Here is a 21727-nt window from a genome sequence, read left to right on the forward strand (position 1 = left end):
ACTTTGCAGACATACCACTGTGCCACTGAGGTGCATTTAGAGAGGACTAGCAAAACTTGCTACTTAGAAGAACCAGTATTGGAGTAAGGATTAATGTATTGGTTACACTATAAAAGAAACAAGAATACATATGGATTGAAAGCACGTGATCACTGTAACATTCCAAGAATCTGTAACAAGTTGTCACAATAAGCCTGTTCAACGGACATGGTTAAATAAGTGAGTTTTAACCTCAAGTGAAACTAAGTCGAAGAAGCCACACCTATCTACATGCAGTATATGAAACATTATACAACATTAGGCCCTACAGTGGCTCAACAGTTAGTTCGAGAGATCATCACGCTAAAAATCTGATTTCGGCACGTATTGTGGGCACAACAGAGAAGCCCACGAGCTTATCATTATCAACAAATCTTCCATCATGTTTATTTTTCGTTTATCCATTAACAAGGAAGACACAACTCATGTATTTTACAGGTTTTTCGACATGGTAGATTTTGTTTATGTATATACATTTGAATGTGCACTTTCAAAGTTTATGTGAATTAAATTTGAGATTTATCTCTGATAGTGGAATGTAATGACGTTGGCACTGTTTTAAAGGCTAAATATGGTCATAATAATTAAGTATCAAGAAACAAATGAAATATCTAAACGTTTGTGTGTTATGTTATGAAACTGGTCAGCTGCCTGGATTTATCATACACCTATGACGTTCATGGTTTGTGTAACTGATCACGGGCTAAATGGGTATATACCACTGCACAGTGTTTGTTTTTTTCTAGCGGAAGAACAGTTTGAAAAGAAAGAACATTCTGCTGCAGGTTACAACAGAAATTAGGTGTAAATTTATTTACTGAACATTTCTAGGTGAAACTTGGTATCGAGTCATGGCAAATATAGTTCTAACGTTCAAAGTAATCCACGTATGTAATGTTTTCATGGTTTCGAGTATAAAAGTATAACACGTAGTTGATAGTTACAACGTCAATTATTATATCTCAAAGTCATTCGAAAGAAAATAAAAAAATAAATTTAATGTTTATTTATTTTATTATTAGTATTTGTATTTTATAATCTAGACTAAAATAAGAAGCTTCTTGAGTGATGTGTTCACCAAAGGACAACTGCAACATTCTTGGCAAAAGATAGTAAGGGTCCTGACAATCAAGAAAGTGTCAACATAGCGCCAACTTTTTGCTGCTGCGTCGGTCTTCGCTCTTGTCGAGGTGAGACACTAAGAAGCGACGAATTTTGTTACCACTATAAACGAACTTGTAATGAGAAAGATACTGTAGCTGGAGGTGAGCAGTGTAACTCCTGTTGGCGTCAGTAATCTAAGGCTTACAGCAAAAATTTGCCAAACCGCTTTTCAATAAATACGGATGAGCACTAAAACAAAACAACAAAAAAAATATATAGAATTAACGTGACATTCTTGCACTGTAACACTCGATAGAAAAGCCGATGTCATACTAACCTTAGAATAACCGCAAAAGAACATATATAATATCTTTTTTGTTACATATTATATGCATAATTTTCCAGTATTTAAAGACATATGGGCCTTCTCTGGAGAAATCTTTAACATAGTTTCTGACAGTTTTCAACATATAGTGAAATTTGAACAGAAAGAAAACAACAGTAGAATGTAAAATATTTCATGTTTGTTTGTTTGTATTTTTTATTTCGCGCAAAGCTACACGAGGACTCTCTGCGCTAGTCGTCCCTAATTTTGCAGTGTAAGAGTAAAGTGAAGGCAGGTAGCTAGTCATCACCACCCACTGCCAACTCTTGGGCTACTCTTTTACCAACGAATAGTGGGATTGACTGTCACTTTATAACGCCCCCAATGCTGAAAGGGCGAGCATGTTTGGTGTGACGGGAATTCGAATCCTCGACCCTTAGATTACGAGTCGAGTGCCTTAACTACCTGGCCATATCAGGCTAAAATATTTCATATACATTGTTATCTTGTTGGTAATTTAAAGGACTGGGTGAAGCCTTTAAACTAAAATAAAATGTTTCTCGTGTGTTTTGTAACAAAGCTATCTGCTGTGTCCACAGAGGGTAACCGAACTCCTGATTTTAGGGTTTTATACCCATAGATTTACTGATGTCCCACTGCAAGATTTTTATTTTGCGTCTTGTGTGAAGGCTATAGCCTACAGCAGTGAGTAAACACTTGATAACTTATTGAACAATCTCCAATGTAACTGACATTAAGCTTCCAAAACGCTTAAAACTGCAAAGGACCATTTAAAAAATCCCATAATGCTTCAGGTGAACAGTATCTTTTCTTAGACTTCCCCCAGTGGTTTTAAAGTTTGATTGACAGCGAACGAAACCTCTGTTATTGTTACTTTCTGTAAATGTTAGAAATTGACACTGATTAATAGCATTGCACTGTTTTAAAATAAAGTGGCGTTACACTATTTGTAAACAAATAAGAGACGATAATTCTTTTAAAATGTATATTGAGAAAGTTGAAAGTTATTTTGAATTAACGACATAGCTCGACTCGCAATCTGCTGCTTACGGCATGAACATGTTTTTTTTTTTTCCATTAAGCTGTGGGAGCGTTGTAATAAGACGTCCAGTTCCTCTATTCGTTGATAAAAGGTAGCCCAAGAATTGGCGGTGAGTGACTTTGGTTATCTGCCTTCTCTCTAGTCCATCAATTCAAATTTAAAGACGGCTAAAAAACCAATAACGTTAAAAGTAGTCCATTATTTCAAATTTAAAGACGACTGAAACGTTTGAGATATAGCACAGTTGTAACTATATACTATATTGTAACGTTTCGCGCTGTCAGTATGAATATATATGTAACGGTGGTTAAACATTTAAATATCTAGCCTCGTGCTTAAACATTGCGAAACAAGAAGTTATGTATTTAATGTTGAACTCGAAGCCTGGCACATAATCACTTTAATCGGTTTTTATTATTTATTTTTCATCTTTTATAAAATTACAAAACCAGTGACAGAAAACAGAAAATTTATAGAAAGATATATGTAACTTTTATTGTAACACTATGGAAGAACGTTGGTTACGCTAAAAGTCCACTCTTGATGGGCCTTTCTGTACTAGATTTTGAATGGATTTTAACGGCCTGGGGTTCGGTTTAATTAAACATTACTAAGTTATTGAGGGACTAAATAGTTGTTCAAAACCGTTGTTGATATCGAACAGTTTAAACATTGCTTTGGTAAACATCAACTATGCAACAGTTTCAACATATCTGAGGCCAGTATCGACGAATCACTAGATAATGTGATTATGTTCTCACTTTACCGATAATAGCTTTACTAAAATCCACCATAGATGTGTATCAAACTGTTATATTTACTCAGCGGCATCATGTAAAATTTGATCAGTGTTAAATCATTTACAGAAATGTTAAAACTGGTTAAATAATCAAAATAATTCTTATCAAAAACCAGTCACCTTATGGTGGTTTTTATTTGACCAGTCTATATTCATCACAAAATCTTACTTGACACGTCTGTTTAAGCTTCTTACTGGACAATTCCACGCTGGGACTGCAGTAAGTTTTTTGGACTTAACAACACTAAGATATGGAATTCCTAATCCCCGCTGAAGAAAAAGTAGATAGTCAATGTGGCTTGATTAAGAGAAACCAAAAAACAAACCCAACAACAACAAAATTCCCGGGCTATCTTAATCTTAACGTGGATAGTGTTCTTAGTGTGACAGTTTTCTTTCTCACTACTACATAACCGTCGTTGGAATATAAATATCAAGCAAGATTAAAAACTGTAAGACAACACTGTCTGTCACGTAAACATCAAACATGCTAGCCCTTTCAGCCGTGGGGGCGTTATAATGTTACGATCAATCCTACTATTCGTTGATGAAAGAGTAGCTCAAGAGTTGGTGGTGGGTGGTGATGATTAGTTGCCTTCCCTCTAGTCTTACACTACTAAATTAAGGACGGCTAGCGGAGAATGTCCTCGTGTAGCTTTGCGCGAAATTCAAAACCAACCAACCAACCAAACTGTCATGTACTTTGTTAGTTTCACCATAATTCACGGCGACAGAATGATAATGATTACACGTTTTAGACGTTCGCGTATTCAATACGTTTATGCTAAAATGGAAGTGGAGTGGTTGTTATCTTACACTGTGAATTCGAGGATTCATGGTTCACGAAAAAACAAACATAAAAGCGCTTTGTGGCCTTGGATACGCTATAGAGTCACGGCAAAATCCCTCTCTTTGGTTAGACAAATGTAGCCTAACAGCTGGCGTTGGATATTGTTGACTAACTGCCCTATCTCTAACTTATCAGTTTAAAATTAAAGACGGCTATCATCACAAGGCCCTTTATGTAGTTTTTCGCTAACGTTATCAAACAAACCTCGACCTATTCTTACAAAACACAATTAATGGTATTTCAGATATAAACTACAAACAATTTCAAAACAGATAAATCAAGCTTTTTAACGTTTCTTTTATTTACCAGAAAATGGTGCATATATTATACGGAAATTATTGCTACAGAAATTTTAAACATACTGTTGGTGTGAACGTGCTTTAGAGTGACTGTGAGATAAACCTATACACTTAATAAGTGAAGTGAATAAAAAAACGTCATTAGCGACTGTTTTGTTGTTACAGAAGTACTGCCATGTTTACTGCCACAAATTCTGAGATATGCCAAAAGCTCCATATCAAGACGACTGGTATGGGTATTAAAACTTTTATTAAAATAGAGAACAACGTTTCGAACTACTTAGGTCATCTTTAGGTAAACAAAATTTTACTTCAGGTTACTTTGTTGACATGAAGATGAACTAAGAAGTTCGAAACGTCGTTCTCCACTTTATTTTAATAAAAGTTTTAATATCCACACCAGCCGTCTTGGGATACATTTTTAACTTCAAGTGGGTTTCTCGTCATCACGAACAGCTTCATCTATTAAGTTATTTTTTTTAAATCTTTGAACAATCAGCTCTAACAAGCTCACAAATCAGAACGTGAATACTTTTCTCTTTCTTTTTTCTATTTTTGATAATAAAACCTAGGTAGAATTTTACATGCGTGAAAGGTGTCTTTGATGAATCGTATTTTGTACAATGAATAAATATTATCAAGTATACAAAGTTCGATTCCATATATGTTGGCTGCGCCATCTATTGGTTTAAAGTTTGTTTATACTTGAACTATCTGTTGTAGAGAGTTCAGAGATGTGAAACCTTTATTTCTGATAAAGAGTTAAGGTAAAATTATACACTCACATACTTTCCCAAGTTGCATAAGTGCATGGTGTATTTTAAAAATCTTATTTAACACAATGAGTCTGAGATGTTCAAATAAATCAAGTATAATTTGGAGTGCCCCCAAACAAACAAAAAAAAAAACAACAACTATAAATTTACAGATAGCGGTTTATGTTGCATAACATAACATTTCGGTTTTCACACACATGCACAAAGAGTAACTGTTCCTTTTTCAATTTTATTCACGAAGCATCGAATAATACACCTATATTTACACCATGGACAAACACCTTGTGTAGCTTATCTTTAACACATAACACATGGCAGTTGTATCAATTCTGAGGGAAAAGGGCGTAGAAAACACAATTAACAAGACAATTATATTTAACACATAATACGTGACAATTGTATCCGTTCTGAGGGAGAAGGGCGTAGAAAACATAACTCATAACTACAAGACAATTATATTTAACACAACTCGTGACAGTTGTATCCATTCTGAGTTTGCCATTGCTTGACATTAGAGCATTGAAAAAGTTAAAAATGCTTTAACTTTAAAGTGGTCTTGTAAATGTAGGTCAAAGGGGTCACTAGTTTTTAAGCTATTTTTTTATATTGTGATCTCATTTTAACTGTAACTTAGACATCAGTAGAAATAAACAACTTATTCTGTGTCCGTTGCATTTTCAAACAGAAAACGTCTTTTCGTTATCTAGTCATAACTGTATGATTTATTTATGTGTTTAAGAATATGAATTATCTTAGGGCAGGTAACTTAATTACATATGAGCAATGATTATCTCAATTAGTGGCATAGAAAATTATTGGGTAATCAAAATTGCAATTAATCAATCATCTTTAACATAATCAACTAATGTAAATTAATTCCTGATTATCCAATTAATCAAAATATTACCATTATGATTTCCTATTCTCGTTTAAAATTAATTCAAGATTGTTAAAATTAATCTATTAGTGTCAGAACTAATGAAAATAATTAATTAATTGAAATTATTGTTTCTGGTTATTAATGTCTTTCACTATTTTAATGTGCGAATAATTGATTTATGAGCGTGATGATTAATTAACAATGTCTCACCCAAATATTTTTCATATAGTCTACCTTTTTATTACTCTTTTTTTTTTTTTAAAGACATCTTGAAATATTGTTTGTTTCAAAGCAAGAACTTAATTATGGCAGGAAAATTACTTTTAAAGAGTGTTTATTTCCAGATGAGAATCTAATTAGATAGGTAATTTAATAATTATAGCTTGTATTTTTCAAGATGAAAAGCAACACACAGTCGCAAAAAAATGGGTACTTTGTTTAATGAAACTGGCGTTATAATTTTTCACAAAGTAACGTCAAATTTTGGTACTTGTAAATAATTTCCCTAGTAACATATTGAGTGTTAGAGACGCATCCATTTTGTAGTAGTTTAGTTGATATCTCAAGAATGTTACAATTCTTGACCATAACGTCAATTAGAATATCTTTATATGCAACATCGAAATTTAGTTTCTTTTAAAGTGAAAGTCACCGATCATGGAGGTGAAACATTGTCCTGAATCCGATTAATAAGTTCCACTACTAGTCAATTTGCAATTGATAATACTAAATAAAATTAACTCTACACATTATTTTACAAGTTTACGTAAATGAGTAATTAAGTATCAAGATAATTTATTCATTTACAGATATTTTAAATGTGCAAATAAATGTTAGTTTTTGACTCAACTTTGATATTTTTGAACATTACTGGTTTTTGATTCAGTTTAGAATAATTGCCTTTTCAAAGTATCTTTATTAAATCCGTAGGTTAATTCTTATCACTTTACATATTATTTATGGGTAATAGTATTTTTAATATTATTTCTTACTGCAATGTATCTGTTTGGTGTCCTGAAACAGCACTTAATTATAAACAATCGTTAATGTTATAATAAATGCCATAAAGATTTGTATATCATATATGTATAGCAATATGTACAAAATTACAAACTTGAGGTTGTGTTGACTAAATATTAACATTTATAGTTGGTAACCATACAGTTAATTACTAACACACTCAGATTTTATGGAGTGCAAGATGAACCAGCTTTTCTTCAAGGAGATCATGAATTCAATCCCAACCACTACCAATACAGAAATAGTCCTTCTTAACAGACAATATTAGATTATCAGTCAAAACATAGAACAACTAATCTGTATTAGTTGAAGAAAAGTTACTAATTAACAGAGTTGGACAATCACACAGACTATTTGTTATGACAAAGTTAGAAAGTTCTCTAAGTCTGATGTCAATTTGTGGTTGGAAGCATCACAGTTTGCTCACTAACACTTTACTGTTCAAGCTAGCTTTGCAACAACTTGAAGGTAAAACAAATACTGTAGTTTACTTAATATTCACAGGAATTATCTTTCACAGAAAAAGTAAATTCAAAATGCATCAACTTTCCATTACATAAATGCAGCAAAAGAAATTTTTGTGTATAATTATGTTATTTTAAGCAATATTTTTCATATTATAAATAAACCTTTGCAATTATGCATGCAACTGAACCAACATGTTGTTAATCCTCTTATTGAAAACAATGAACTCATCTGAACATGTTATAGCAGGTGCTGTAGGTGCTTAATTGACCATAACTTATGACTCCTCATTGTTTTCTGATTCCATATTACAAATTATTTGCATGTAGCACAATGAGAACAGTTACTCATATGGCTTGGCAGGTATAACATTACTTTAAATGTTTTAGCAATTTCAAACAACAAACAGTCAACTTCATTGTGTACCCCTCTCAAACTGTCTTTGTGGAAATAGGTAAAACTGACCAATTTTTCCAAAACCAGAGGCCTTCCAAACTCACAAAAGTGTGACACATCACCCAGGCTGCTAAAGACACTGTGCTTCATGAATGTGTTAAAAAATAAGTATATCTGTTTGGGTTTCATTTATCACTCATAAAGGCTTTTTATTTTGATGAAACTTATTCATGGATATATACATATTGTGAAAATTCCATACAAATAATAAGTAATGTACAGCAAATACATATCCAGAACACTTAAACATGTCAAACTAACAGTAAATTCAGAAAGAGATGATATACTTAATAAACATTGCTAATTCAATAGTATGTCAAACATAATAACTTACCATATTCTATTACACTTGAAAACTAATGAATACTACATATCTCTTCATTTTAGCATATTATGTTGCATACATCTTTATTCAGTTTGTTAGGTGAAGTTGTTGGTTACATAAATTCATCACTTTTGAAGAAGTGAAGATACATTTTTGCAACAACAGTGAAAACATTAAATTCCACCGCTACATTTTCCTGTGAGAAGTTATGAATAGTTGATGTAGCCTTTAATTATTAAAAAATAAAGACAGGTTTCTCTTGTAATATCTCAGCATTCTGACTAATCTGTTACTAGATGACTGTGCCCTATTTGCACATAAAGAAACTATCATATGTGATCAATACATAATTAACATTAACATGGATATTCACATATATAGTATAGAAATTGAAATAATTTTGCAAACACATAAAGGTTACACATAAAGATGTTACAAATAATGAGAAATTGCAAACAAACACTCAAATTATCATTATTACAATATACTATTACAGAAAGTACATAAAGGAACAAGTTGTTTCATGCATCAGTATTGTACATTTACTTTTAATAGAGTATTACTTCTTTTTTTATGCAACCATAAGTTTGTCAATGTATATTGACAATGTTCTAAAATTTAGCAGATTGTCTGGTTCCTATTTGAGCTCTTCAGCTCAATATAAACTCATGCAGACTTGGTGATATTCATATTAGGATATGCAAACCAAGCTGTGGCTGTTAGTGTTCCAACAGTCTTTTTTCTCTTCCAATAAGAACCATTTCACTGCATTTGTTTTATGCTTGGGATGACAGATTCTGTTGCATAAAAGTGAAACCTGATTAAATGGCATGATGATTAGGAATCTGATGTATCTATCAGCAGTCAGGGTGCTATCAATTGTAGCTTAAATGCAGCCCATAAATTAAACCAAGATATAATTAATTCTCTTATTGCAAAGATATAAAGCAAATAATGTACTTGGCCGACAGTAATTGCATATGCATCTGTTGTTTTGAATAATAATTGTGTTGTGTGAATTTATTTAAGCACAAAGCTATACAGCAAACTATTTGTATTGTGTCCACCAAGAGGATTGAACATTGAAGTTGAGTGTTATAGGCCCTCAGCCTTACAATTGATCCACTAAGATGCCATGTCGTATAGAAAAAAATAATGTAACAATTAATTTCTAATTCTATAAGACACTGGACCAGAAAATATCCATGCTAATAAAAAACAACTTAATACATGAAACTGTGGGAACATAATGAAAAGGTATTAGTAATCAATGGAACTAATATTGTTATTTTTATGAATTTAAATTTAAATTCATGGAACTTCTTAATAATGTAAGGTGTTCAGTTTGTAATTAATGAGCACATCATGTCCACATACATATGTTGGTGCAGTCTTAAAAAAAAGTTTATTTAATGTATAGTTTCCTTCTTACTCATAATAAAGCGAGTCAAAGTATCAAGGCACAACCAACCACTGATGTTTAGGCACATCCTGGTTTAACTGAACTATGTAACACACACACACATAGACAAAAAAACAAAAAAAAACTTCCTTTTGAAAGGCTTTTGAAAATTAACTTTAGAATACTTACATCACATTTATAAGAATTTCCAGTTATTTTGTTCTGATTTTTCTTAGTTTAATTGTTTCAAATAAAGACATTTTGCAATGATATATATTATTATTAATCTTCAAATAGTTTGATAATTTGTTTCTGAAATACCTTCCTGAGCTAACATTTGCTTGATTTAAATATAGTTCATGAACTCTTGTTTTACCTTTTTTTACAATATGAAATAGTCTTTCTCACACTTGACTTCTTAAATGTGCACTAAACATCACAATATACACAGAGATTTATAACTGCTTTTTTCTAAACAAAAACATGGTTCACAGAGGCTCTATTCAAAGTTCATTATCTCTATTTACTTCTACAGCTACCCCAAGGGGGCTCTGTACCTGCAAATGCTATTTGGACATCTAACCATGATATCCAAAGTTATGCGCCACATTTGGTCCTGCTAGCTTGTAAGTAAGGGTATGAGCAGAGTTTATAACATAACATCTCTGGGATACTTAAAAAATCAGGTACAATGAACCTGAAATCCTAATCCGTCACGCCTAGGTAATCTTCCATGCAAATATTTTTGCTTTCCTTTTGTATAGATGGTAGAGGTCAATGTTATATATAAAGAACACCCCATATTTACCAGTTAAGTTTGATCCTTCTAGTTCTAAAACTGTGCAAAGAGTTCATAGACAAAAATACACACAACATGAATTAATGTAGAAGTAAATCAGAAGCAAAAGCTTTTAATGTCAAGAAACTATTTAAATCTTATTCTATACCAAATAAAACCATAAAGATCGAACCAATATTTGCAAAATGATGAGTCACAAATTCTCCTCAATTGTTCTAACACGATTACTTATCACAATCTCTAATTAGATTTAAGACCAAAATCAAATAGTTTTCATTTATTCTATTATTGTACATTTCAGTATATGGTTCAACACTTATCCCTTCTTTGGGAAATCAGAAGTGCTAAACTGCAGTTTTAATTTATAAGTGAGTGTATGTAATATACATATGTTTAGATGGATAGATTTTAATACTTTTATTATGAGTCACACAAAATATAAAATAGGCCTTTTAAGTATTTACCTCATTCATTTTACTGTATTTACATCATCATGAACTGAGTTACACAAATATGAAATCATTTTATAATATTTTTTCAAATGGAAAAAAAAGTGATATTTAGTTTAGGAAGAAGGTCTTTCATCTCCTCTAATAGCTCGATATTTTGCCATTTCATTTGGGAATATTTTACTAAGTTCCACTAGCAGTAGAGCCTTGAATCTCTAAAACAAAGTAAGAACAGTGGGTTAAATGTAATTAATTTTCCATTCCATAAATTTAATTAATGATTACAGTTATAGACACAAAAAACAAAACAAACTATGGCACTAAAAAATAAGTTAGGTGTGTAATAGTTTCCATCCTTTAAGTGACATTTCTCACACCCAGTGATCACTATTATGGCATCTTAAGTTTAGGAAAATTCTACCCATTTTGAGAAACTTTCTTTTGACTAAAATATTCTTAAAATTCATTGCTCAAACTGAGTTTATAAGCCACACCTACAGAGTGACCTATGCCATTTTTAATATTACTGAGACAGTAACAGCTTCATTAACACTTAAGATTTAATAATAGATAAACTATCTTCTGTTTTGCTCATTCAATCTAAGTTTAAGTTTTCTGATCAACAGAATTTCCTTTTTTGTTCTCTCATGTTCTCTACTTATTGGTTTGTTACATCAGTGCATGCTCAAAAATGACATGGATCATAGATATGTAGGTTTTTGTATGCAAACTGTTAACAACCTAGTGATGGACCTATTATAACCTACATAACGTTAAGGATATTTATATTCTCATACTGCCTTAGAAGTTTTGAAGAGAAATATTTGATTCTTACACCTGAAGAAATACTGTAATTTGAATAAGTTTCTAATCAATATAGTCTGTTTAATAAAGTTTTATTTAGTAACATTCCAATTCTGTTATATGGGAGTTATGGTTATTCAGTTTTGAATATGATTTACAGTGTCTAATGGAAAGCCATTTTTAGTAAATGTTTCTTGATATTTTTTATATCTTTGCTATTGGTAAATTTACATACCTTATGAACAAATATTTTATAAAACTAGAACTTGCATGAAAGACAGTGATATAAAAATATTGTCAAAGTGGAAAAACATCTTTATTATGAATATAGATCTAAGAACTAAGGTTGATAGTTTTCTCGATGTTTAACAGTAAATTTAATATGAGGATGTTATCACAGTTTAAAAAACTCAACATGTTGGGCTTCTCTGAAGATAATAAAGATATAATCTACATATCTTCCATAATATAATGGTTCAAACAAAAAAACAATAAAATTTGTGAAGTCAACATTTTTTTGTGATGACACAAGTATAAAGTAGCAAATGACAGGGAAACCTTAGATCCCATAATAACAACACCAAAGTGGTAACACATGCATCATTGCTGAACAGAAAATAAAATTATTTTGTGGGAAGGTTCACAATTTTCTGAGCACCTCATTTACCTTTCAGCAATTACACATTGTTAGAATAAAATATTCACTTCAAAACAGCTGCAATAATTGACAAATGAGAATGTAAACTATATTAAACTGAAATGTTCCTTGTTTTTTATGGCTAAAGTATAAAGTTACACAGAAAACCTGTCCCACAATCATTATTTTAGAAGTATGTCACACACAAAAAAAGCTTTGGGTAGGAATGAAACATGGCAGTATAAAGTGAAGATATGTGTGGCACAGAAGAATAACAGATCTTACAGAGAACGACAAGATCTAAAACACAGATAGGGTATACAATATTTAATTATAAAAGATACCAGAATAATAACTGGTGTATGTTTTCAACAGTGTTACTCCATGATGTGTGGCCTAACAGTTAAATTCAAATGGTTGTATACATCTTTTATCTATTCCTGCAATTTGAAGATACATACCGTAGTCATAAAATATATACTAGAAATAACTTCCACCCATGAGACCTGTTTTATTTCATTTAAGAAACTCTCTACATTTGAAAGCATATGCATTATTTTTCTACTTCGATAAATCAATTATTATTTACATAAAATTTAATATTTGTTTTATAAATCTATTGTGTTAAACAGCCTCACTCACACAATCAAGGTATCAATGATAAACACAGTTAAATTCTATTTTGCTATATTTCGTACATATGTGCAACATAAGAATGTAACTCGAACAAGCAACTTACCCTATATACATCAATTTTCCCTTTCACTTGTTCATTTTTTGCTAAAGCTTTTTCCATACAGTCCTTAGTGAAAAACTGGGGATTTCTTCCCTGGTCTATGTAGCTAGAAATAAGATAAATGAACTAATTACACTACTGTAGCCACATGCACTACATAATGAATTTCAAACTACAGATAGTAAAGTTACTTGGATTATGAAATTTTCATCATTTAATGACTGTAAAAGTAAGGTTTTAAACAAGAATGAGCAGATGTTTAAAACTACAGTGATTTTCTATACACTAGGATGTTCTTGTGCTACTGAAAAATTCCAATGTTTTTCTTGATATACAAATTGTACTATAGAATGTTGAACGAACAACTTAGGTTCAAGCTAATAGCAAGCAAAACATACAAATAAAGATTACAAAACATGCTATTTTTTAACTGTCAGATGAACCCAGATAACAGGCATCAAAACAAATACAAGAACAGAGGCAGTAATTGGAGGATCAAAAAGGAAGATAAAGATGTAAGATAATTTATTCTGGTTTCAAGAGCATTTGATAACAATAAAACATCCGATAAAGGAGGAAGTCGGGCCAAAGAAGGCTTAGAGTTCCTGTATGAATGAAATGTAAGAAACCTGAATAATTAATTTATTAGTTTGACAATGAATATATTCCAAAACTATTTAAAATTCAAAGATTTCTACTGGTTGTTTCCTTCATTTCTATAATTAAAAAACACTACATACACAGAACAGTATTTACTAAAGTAGTCAAAGAGCGAAAACAGCAAAGACAACTATATAGTCAATATCTGAAGAATTATTAAGATAATGTTTCAGTTTCAGCTCATTTTAAAATCATTTCTACTTTTCCTCCCTGTAAAAAAGTGGTAATAAAAAAAATTTGAAAGTGTTGAAAAAATATTCAGAATGAACCATGATTTAAGTGTTATAATTTTATTTAAAACAAGTAACTAATCAAGACATACAGGACATTTAAAATTACAGAAATCAGTGTAAATGAATTGTTTTAATTGTTGTTGAATGTTGCAACCATACATGTAAAAATGGCTCGTTTGGGTTGAGAAAAGTTTTTACATGGAGGAGCGAACGTTTCGACCTTCTTCGGTCATCATCCACATAAAACATTTTCTCAACCCAAACGAGCCGTTTTTACATATATATTTTTCTCTACAAGTGGGTTCTCTCGACATCACTGAATGTCGCAACTGTTACTTGTAGTAACATACAAGTTTCAGTATTCATATAATGTGAATGCCAATTGCTAGAAAATATACAACTTAAGTGTGATAATAGTGATAAAAGTTTTCTGTGTGAAAAACAATTCTGGCATACATAATAAACTAGGACAGCTGTATCTTCTGCACCATACTGAGTTGTCCAGTTACTATACCAACTACAATTCTACTTTGCATATTATCAAAGTATACCTTTAATGAGATATTTGTTGCAAACAGAAGAATATGTAATACAATTTGAATATCTAATACTATTACACAAGCTGTGAAAAATATTTTTGAACTTGCTTGTCTCTGGGTGGGAAGAGAAATTCAAAAGACACTTGCCTCCTTCATAATTTTTACTTGTTTCAATGATAGGGTAGGAAGCTATTTTCACAAACTGATTTACTGTAAAAGTTATATGAATTAGATAAACAGTATAATAATTTAATTGTTAATATGAAAAATAAAATATACAAAACATCCTGATTTTTTTATTTATTATTATCAACCAAAACATTATATATATATATATATATCCAACCAATTTTAACATGTTTTACATTCATTAATATATTAATCTTCAGAAATTTTTTTGCCCAATTAAACATAAAAACTCTGCATGTTAAGTAATGACTTGGTATCAGATGTCACTGTGCAACACAATGTAAGTCATCATACTCACAAGTGTTAAGTGTTGTTACCTTACTTGTTGGAGAATAGAAGTATTTCTGTAGCTTTTAAATAAAATAATATAATGAAACTCCACTTCAATTTCAAATGATAAATAAATTCCAAGGTCTTCTAATTATTTGGGAAATATTTTTAAAATCACCACATTCAACCTTTAATGTGTGATTTTACCAGAGTACTTGTTAACAAAATTTAAAAGTTTAAACTTCCATTAAAAATGATTGACAGGTTGTTTACATCATTTATCTCCTTCTCTTTACATACAGCTATTATATCAGGTCATTCCTTAAGTACTGTCTGATTTTAGGTTCAGCAAAAAAGAAAGAATTTCAAATGCTTTTAATGTTATTTAATCAATAATGTATGTTCCATTATTATTAATTACTTCTTGCCAACTATTCACAAGCTTCTGAATGCCACTTCTATAAAATTTGTGGGGTTTGGAGGAGAAGAATATAGAGAAGACTGTTCGACATTTTCACATGTTCCAAGATATTTTCCATGAAGATAGTTCTACAAACTTTCGAATAGATGATAATCAGATGGAGCAAGGTCTGTAGAATAAGGAGGATGGGGAAGGATTTCCCAGTCTAGTTCTTCAATCTTTGTAGGTGTGATCCTTGCTGTATGGGGCTGTGCATTATCCTGGTGTAACACAACACCTTTACGATTGATCAAAGCAGGCCTCTTTCTTTCAATGCAACATTCAAGTGCTCTAACTGTTGAAAACAGGTCTCATAATCGTTACATTGAGTGGCAGCAATTCTAAGTGGATCACACCAACAATATCCCACCAAATGCTTAACAAGACTTTCCAAGGGTGGAGGTCCAATTTAGGTTGTGTTTTAGCCAGCTTACCTGCATTGAGCCATTGTCTGCAACACTTAACATTCTTATAAAATATCCCTTTTTCATCTCCAGTCACTAACCCATCCAGAAAAGGTGAGTTACTTTCAGCAGAGTGCAGAAAAGTGCAAATGTCCACTCTTACTCTAAGGTTGGCTTCTGTCAAATCATGGGGGACCCATTTTTTAAGTTCTGACACCTTTCCAAGCTGTTTTGATGATGGTTAACTGTTGAATTGATTGAATTAAGCTTCTGCGCTAGTTCTTCAACTGTTACAGCACAATCTTCATCAAGTGCAGCCAGCAGTAAGTCATCATTAAACTCAACAGGACAATTTCAACATGGTGCATTACTTAAGTTGTTGTCACCTGATCTGAACTTCTGAAACCACCTTCGACATTTTCTTTCATTGAGAGACTCCGCACCACAAACACCTTGAATATTTTATGTAGTTTCTACTGAACTATTGCCTGTTTTAAACTCATAAAGTATACCTAAAGTAATCTTTGGACACATCCATCTTCATAAGGGTTTATTTGATTAATGATCTGAAAAAGTGGAGTTAGTTTAGTTTTTTTTATTTGTTTGAACATTTTTATACACATCCTACTACATATTTTAGTCATTAAAGTCTTCTACAAAGACAGAAATTATGATGCACTTTCTGTATTAAATTTTCAGACATTACTTATGAGCTGACCTGATATGTTGAGGACAGATGGTTCAAGCTTTATTTTATCATTTAGTCCATTGAATCTTTTACCATTATTCTGTATGAATTAATTTGAAAAAATTATATATCTTATTCTTGGAAAAGTTTGGAATGAATGTAGCTGGGTATAACTAATTTTACATAATATCAATTTAACAAAATATTTTCAGTAATGTGATGTACTGAATATCTCATTCTCTTGTTTATTTTGTTAAATTTCAAGCAAAGTTACTTTAGGAACATCTGTGCCAGCTGTACTCAATTTTGAAGTGATATACTAGAAGGAAGGTAGCTAACAAACAATACCCATTGTCAATTTTTGGCTTACTTTTTACCAACAAATAGTGGCATTGACTGTCACATTATAATACATCCACAACTAAAAAGAGAGAATATCTGATGACAGAAGTTTTTTAATCCTGTGACCCATATATTACATGCCAAGTGCCTTAACCACCTGCATTTAAAGTCTATTTTACTTGATGTATTAATGTTGCTTTAAAGTAACAAAAAGTTATTTTTCACCTGATTTACACACAAAACAATTGTACTAAAGGAAGAACCATTTCTGGATGTGTAATTTTTATATTGGAATGATATCAATAGAAATAAGATGATTAAACCAAATTTTTTTAGATGACAACTTTTGACTTAAATAGTTCATTGATATTTTTATATTTCATGAGACAAAAACCCTACACTAACAGAATGTGCAGGAATTTTTTCAATGCACTTGAGTCCTTAGATGAGGCAGGAAGCAAAAGGTACTCCCAAAAGGAGAAGGACAGCTGGACATGCAAGTGGAGGTGAATATCTATAGGAAATGTTTTAAGATTAGGAAAATGTTAACTTCTGAGATGATAACTCAAATCCACACATGTAAATGCAAGGATTCCACACTGACATTGAGAAGGGGCTGATGAAAAATTTTATCACAACTATTTTATCAAAACTACCCACAGGGAAAGCTCATGTAGTCATGATGTCATAGGTTATATAAGGACACACCCATGGGAGAGTGCATCTCATTTCAACCAGGGTATACTCTTCTCTTGAAATGTCTCAGAAATGGGCAGAATGTCATAATGACAAACTGAGCACCTGTACAAAAGTGACTAGTGTGCCAATATGTGTAGTATGGTAGGGCACAATCAGACTATATGTGTAAAAATGGCTCATTTGGGTTAAGAAAATATTTTATGTAGAGAAGCAAACAACGTTTCAACCTTCTTCGATCATCATCAGGTTCACATAGAAAGAAAGAGGTAACTGACCGGAAGCTGACCATATGTTTGAAAGGGGTTGTGTAACTAAGTATCGGAATATAGAGGGCAGTGTTAGATGTTTGAATACATAATTTTATATTATTTATTTTATTATTTTTAATATAGGTATAAAGATGTTCCTATGTATTGGTTTATTTTGGGTTTAAGTTGTTGTATAAGTAAGGCTTCTTTAATTTTGCATTTGTTTATGTTTGTTATCTTTGGTTATGTTGTGTTTATTTGACTTGCAGTGTTTGAAAACGTGTGAAGGTGACTTTTTATGTTCTTTGAATCTGGTTTCCATTTTTCTACTTGTTTCTCCAACATAGAAGTTGTGGCAGTTATCACATTGCATTTTATAAATTATGTTGGTGTAGTGTTTGTCAGTGTAGTTTTTACATGGTATAGACCTCAGTTTTGTGCCTGGTTTTTGAATAAATTTGGTATTAACTGGAATGTCATATCTTGTTACTAGTTTTTGCCAAATGTTGGTTATTTTTCTGCTGATGTCAGGAATATATGGAACACATATAAAAGGAACACCTTTATACCTATGCTAAAAATAATATAATAAATAATATAAAATTATATATTCAAACATCTAACACTGCCCTCTACATTCCAACAGTCAGTTACACAACCCCTTTCAAACATGTGGTCAGCTTCCGGTCAGTTACCTCTTTCTTTCTTTGTGAACCTTACGATGACCGAAGAAGGTCGAAACGTTGTTCGCTCCTCTATGCAAAATATTTTCTCAACCCAAACGAGCCATTTTTTACATATATATTTCTCTACAAGTGGGTTTTCTCAACATCACAATCAGACTATACAATGTGTGCTCCCCTCAAATCTACTAGGTAGACTCTGGTAGCTGGAAGAGGACACATTACTCATACTACAATAACAGTGTCACCACTACCCTACTTCTCACAATATTGTGCTAAGTACAACCACTCACACAGGACAAGAAGTCACCATCACTTGAGTATTAATGAAAATATTTAAAGCTTTTGAAAGAAAGGACACAGAAAATGAAAACCAAAGTTTTGTTAGCAAACACAAATCTCATCAAATTGAACTCAGGCAAGAAATTATGAAAATGTCTGTTCAGTGTAATGCCATGAAAAGAAAAAAGTTATCACAAGTGTGAGTGATAAGTTAATTTAATGTGTATAGAAGTTGTGTCACCTTCCTGCTCATGGAGGGCTTTTATTGTATAATAACATCACCATGCACCAGTGCAGTTCATGTTAATAAACATATGAATTTACGTGAAAGTTAACTCATGGCTAGTGGCATACAAGTCTCATTGGCTGATATGTGAGGGAAATAGTATTTCTGTGTGAGAAATGAGTTGCCTGAGAACATTTCTTTATATTTTATATATATATAACCCATGTTGTTTATTCACACATATCTTTCCCAATGTATGATAACCATAAGCTTATATTACAATAACACTACTGCAGCTGACTTAGGCAAAACAAAGTATTTAACAGTCACCATTTCATGCATACTAACATTCACAGTCTACATAAAATTGTTGATTAAATAAATACACCAAATAATAATAAATGAACAGCACAACAGAGTAATATTAACAATTCAGTTAAAAATAAATACCAACTTTCAACTATGGCAAAAGTTACGAGAGAGAGTGCTATTATCAGTAACACTTGTCTGTAACAACCCTGTTGATTTATTAAACATACTTGGATAGAATGGGGAAAAGAAAAAAGTGTATATTTACTCATATTTCAACATTATTAGTACTAGCATATATTTTATGTTTCATACTTACTCTACAATACCTCTCATGTCACGTACTCTATCAATGCAGACACTAACCATACCCTCACTTGCTCCACCATAATCATGACATTAATCAATTTAATTGTTTATTTAGTGTGGCACTAACTGGAGATAAGAACTAATTGATTATATTAATTATATGAGTCAATTGACAAGCTTTAACTTCCACCTTAGTTTTCTGTAACAACAAACATGTCCAGTTATTTGTAATTAATTATGTGAATCATAATATTGTAAAATGACAAATATAGAAACATATTATACTTATGGATTGGTGAATAATTTTTAATAAAAAAAGCATCAACCATATTGAATCGTATATGAAAATCTTATGATAAAGATAACTGTAAGCATATGAATACACTGTGAGCAACATGCAATTACTTACTCAAATACCTCCAGTGGTACTTGAATATCTTGAACATGGCATTTAGATTTTTCAATTTCTTGCATTAAAGTCACCATCTGATTTCTGTAAACAGGCCAAAAAACAATTTGATAAAAATTCAAAATGATAAAACTTACCAATTCTATTTTTAGTTTAATTAAATGATAAACTGTACTAGCTTAGTTGTTAACCATAAATTAATGAACATGACATTTTCGAGGAATTCATTAACAACAAGCACACATATTTAGAATAAATCATTTTCAAATGTTAAAAACTCATGGGACTATCCAACTCATAAAAACAGTTGAAATATTGCTAAAAATTAAAGTAAAAAAGACAAATTTCACTGAGTTTAGAATCAGAACAAATACAGTTTGTACATGGAAAACACCAAGATATTTTGTCAATGCTCAATTTGTAAAGACACAGCAAGAGCAACATGCATATCTGTGTGTGAGTCTAAGCCTAAAAATTCTGTTAAAGACAACAAATCATGAATGATATTAAAAATGCAAGTTGAAAAATTAAAAATACAAAACTGAATAAAAAGTAAGGGAAAATAAACTATATTTGGAGTTGTTTTTTTATAATTATGAATAAAGATTATTAATTAAAATTGAAAAAATAGTAAAGATAATTAATTAACACTTCAAATTGCAATGTGTGTAGATATGTATATATATATATATATATATATATGTAATAAAAATTATTAATCTACAAATAAACAACATTTTCTTTATTAAACAGTATTTTTATATTATAAATAGATTTGATGAAGTATTTTCAAAAAGTTCTCTGTGTTGGCACCTGGTGTGAAGGGAGGGCTGGGATAAGTGATTTTTAACTTTGACACTAACGGTAATAGCATAAAACATAAATTTACTTTGGAGAAAGGGATAAAAACATAACGTTATAAACCCCAAATTACAGGCTCAATTTTCAAATTAATTGTGCTGAACACTCAATATCCCTACAGATGACATTCTCACTAGTATAACTTATAAGATACAAGCCTAAACTGATAACTTAAAGACTTAAGAGAGTGATACAGTATAAATACTAAATAACAATAACAATTACAAAAAAAATCATACATTTTCTGGTTCAAAACAGTCTGTCCTTGAGGCTGGAAGTCACCTACTATGATACCTATTTGTCTTACATTTTCAATAAATTTTTCAAGACTGCTTTCCAATACCTCTAAATGTGAAGACATTTTTCGATATAAATTATTAAAACTAAGTATTTTGCTAATTCATAATCACAATCCCATTGAACCCAGGTCAAACATCAACGTGAATACTAAAACGCCATCTGCTATTGACGAGAAAAAACAGGTATAAAAGACATAATTCTGAAAAGTACAATTGTGAGAAAATTATTTTGGATTTTTATTTGAAGTGGTTTTAAGTTTTAAATGGACATTTTCTGGCGTTCTCTATATTTTTGTACAATGCTTTAAATATAATTTAGAACTATTTTTATCACTGTACATAAAAAGGTTCAAATAGAAACTTAAAGGGTTAATAAAATGGTGGGTTAA

General features: G+C 31.2%; 1 protein-coding gene across 2 annotated transcripts; it reads right to left on the reverse strand.

The window, feature by feature from the left end:
• Positions 1 to 1124: 1124 nt before the first annotated feature.
• On the reverse strand, positions 1125 to 21506 carry LOC143256747 (mediator of RNA polymerase II transcription subunit 10-like). Of its 2 annotated transcripts, none has more exons than XM_076514391.1 (4): positions 21279 to 21506; positions 20179 to 20262; positions 13232 to 13334; positions 1125 to 1392 (listed from the first exon to the last, which is right to left on the reverse strand). In XM_076514391.1, exons 1-4 carry the CDS (start codon positions 21398 to 21400, stop codon positions 1345 to 1347), a joined length of 357 nt encoding a protein of 118 aa, XP_076370506.1. In that variant the 5' UTR covers positions 21401 to 21506; the 3' UTR covers positions 1125 to 1344. The 2 variants fall into 2 exon arrangements, with proteins under 2 accessions (XP_076370506.1, XP_076370504.1); XM_076514389.1 differs by lacking the exon at positions 1125 to 1392 and adding an exon at positions 8205 to 11266.
• Between the last annotated feature and the right edge of the window lie 221 nt (positions 21507 to 21727).

This window comes from Tachypleus tridentatus, chromosome 7 (genome assembly GCF_004210375.1).
Source record: "Tachypleus tridentatus isolate NWPU-2018 chromosome 7, ASM421037v1, whole genome shotgun sequence".
NCBI lineage: Eukaryota > Metazoa > Arthropoda > Merostomata > Xiphosura > Limulidae > Tachypleus > Tachypleus tridentatus.

What these genes read in the sequence shown, in the direction of transcription:
- LOC143256747 (XM_076514389.1), bottom strand. Translation starts at nt 21,400, where the DNA reads ATGTCTTCACATTTAGAGGTATTGGAAAGCAGTCTTGAAAAATTTATT. An exon ending in ACTGTTTTGAACCAGAAAAT is followed by an intron (nt 20,263 to 21,278) that starts GTATGATTTTTT and finishes GCCTGTTTACAG; the next exon opens with AAATCAGATGGTGACTTTAA. An exon ending in GGAAAATTGATGTATATAGG is followed by an intron (nt 11,267 to 13,231) that starts GTAAGTTGCTTG and finishes ACTTTGTTTTAG; the next exon opens with AGATTCAAGGCTCTACTGCT.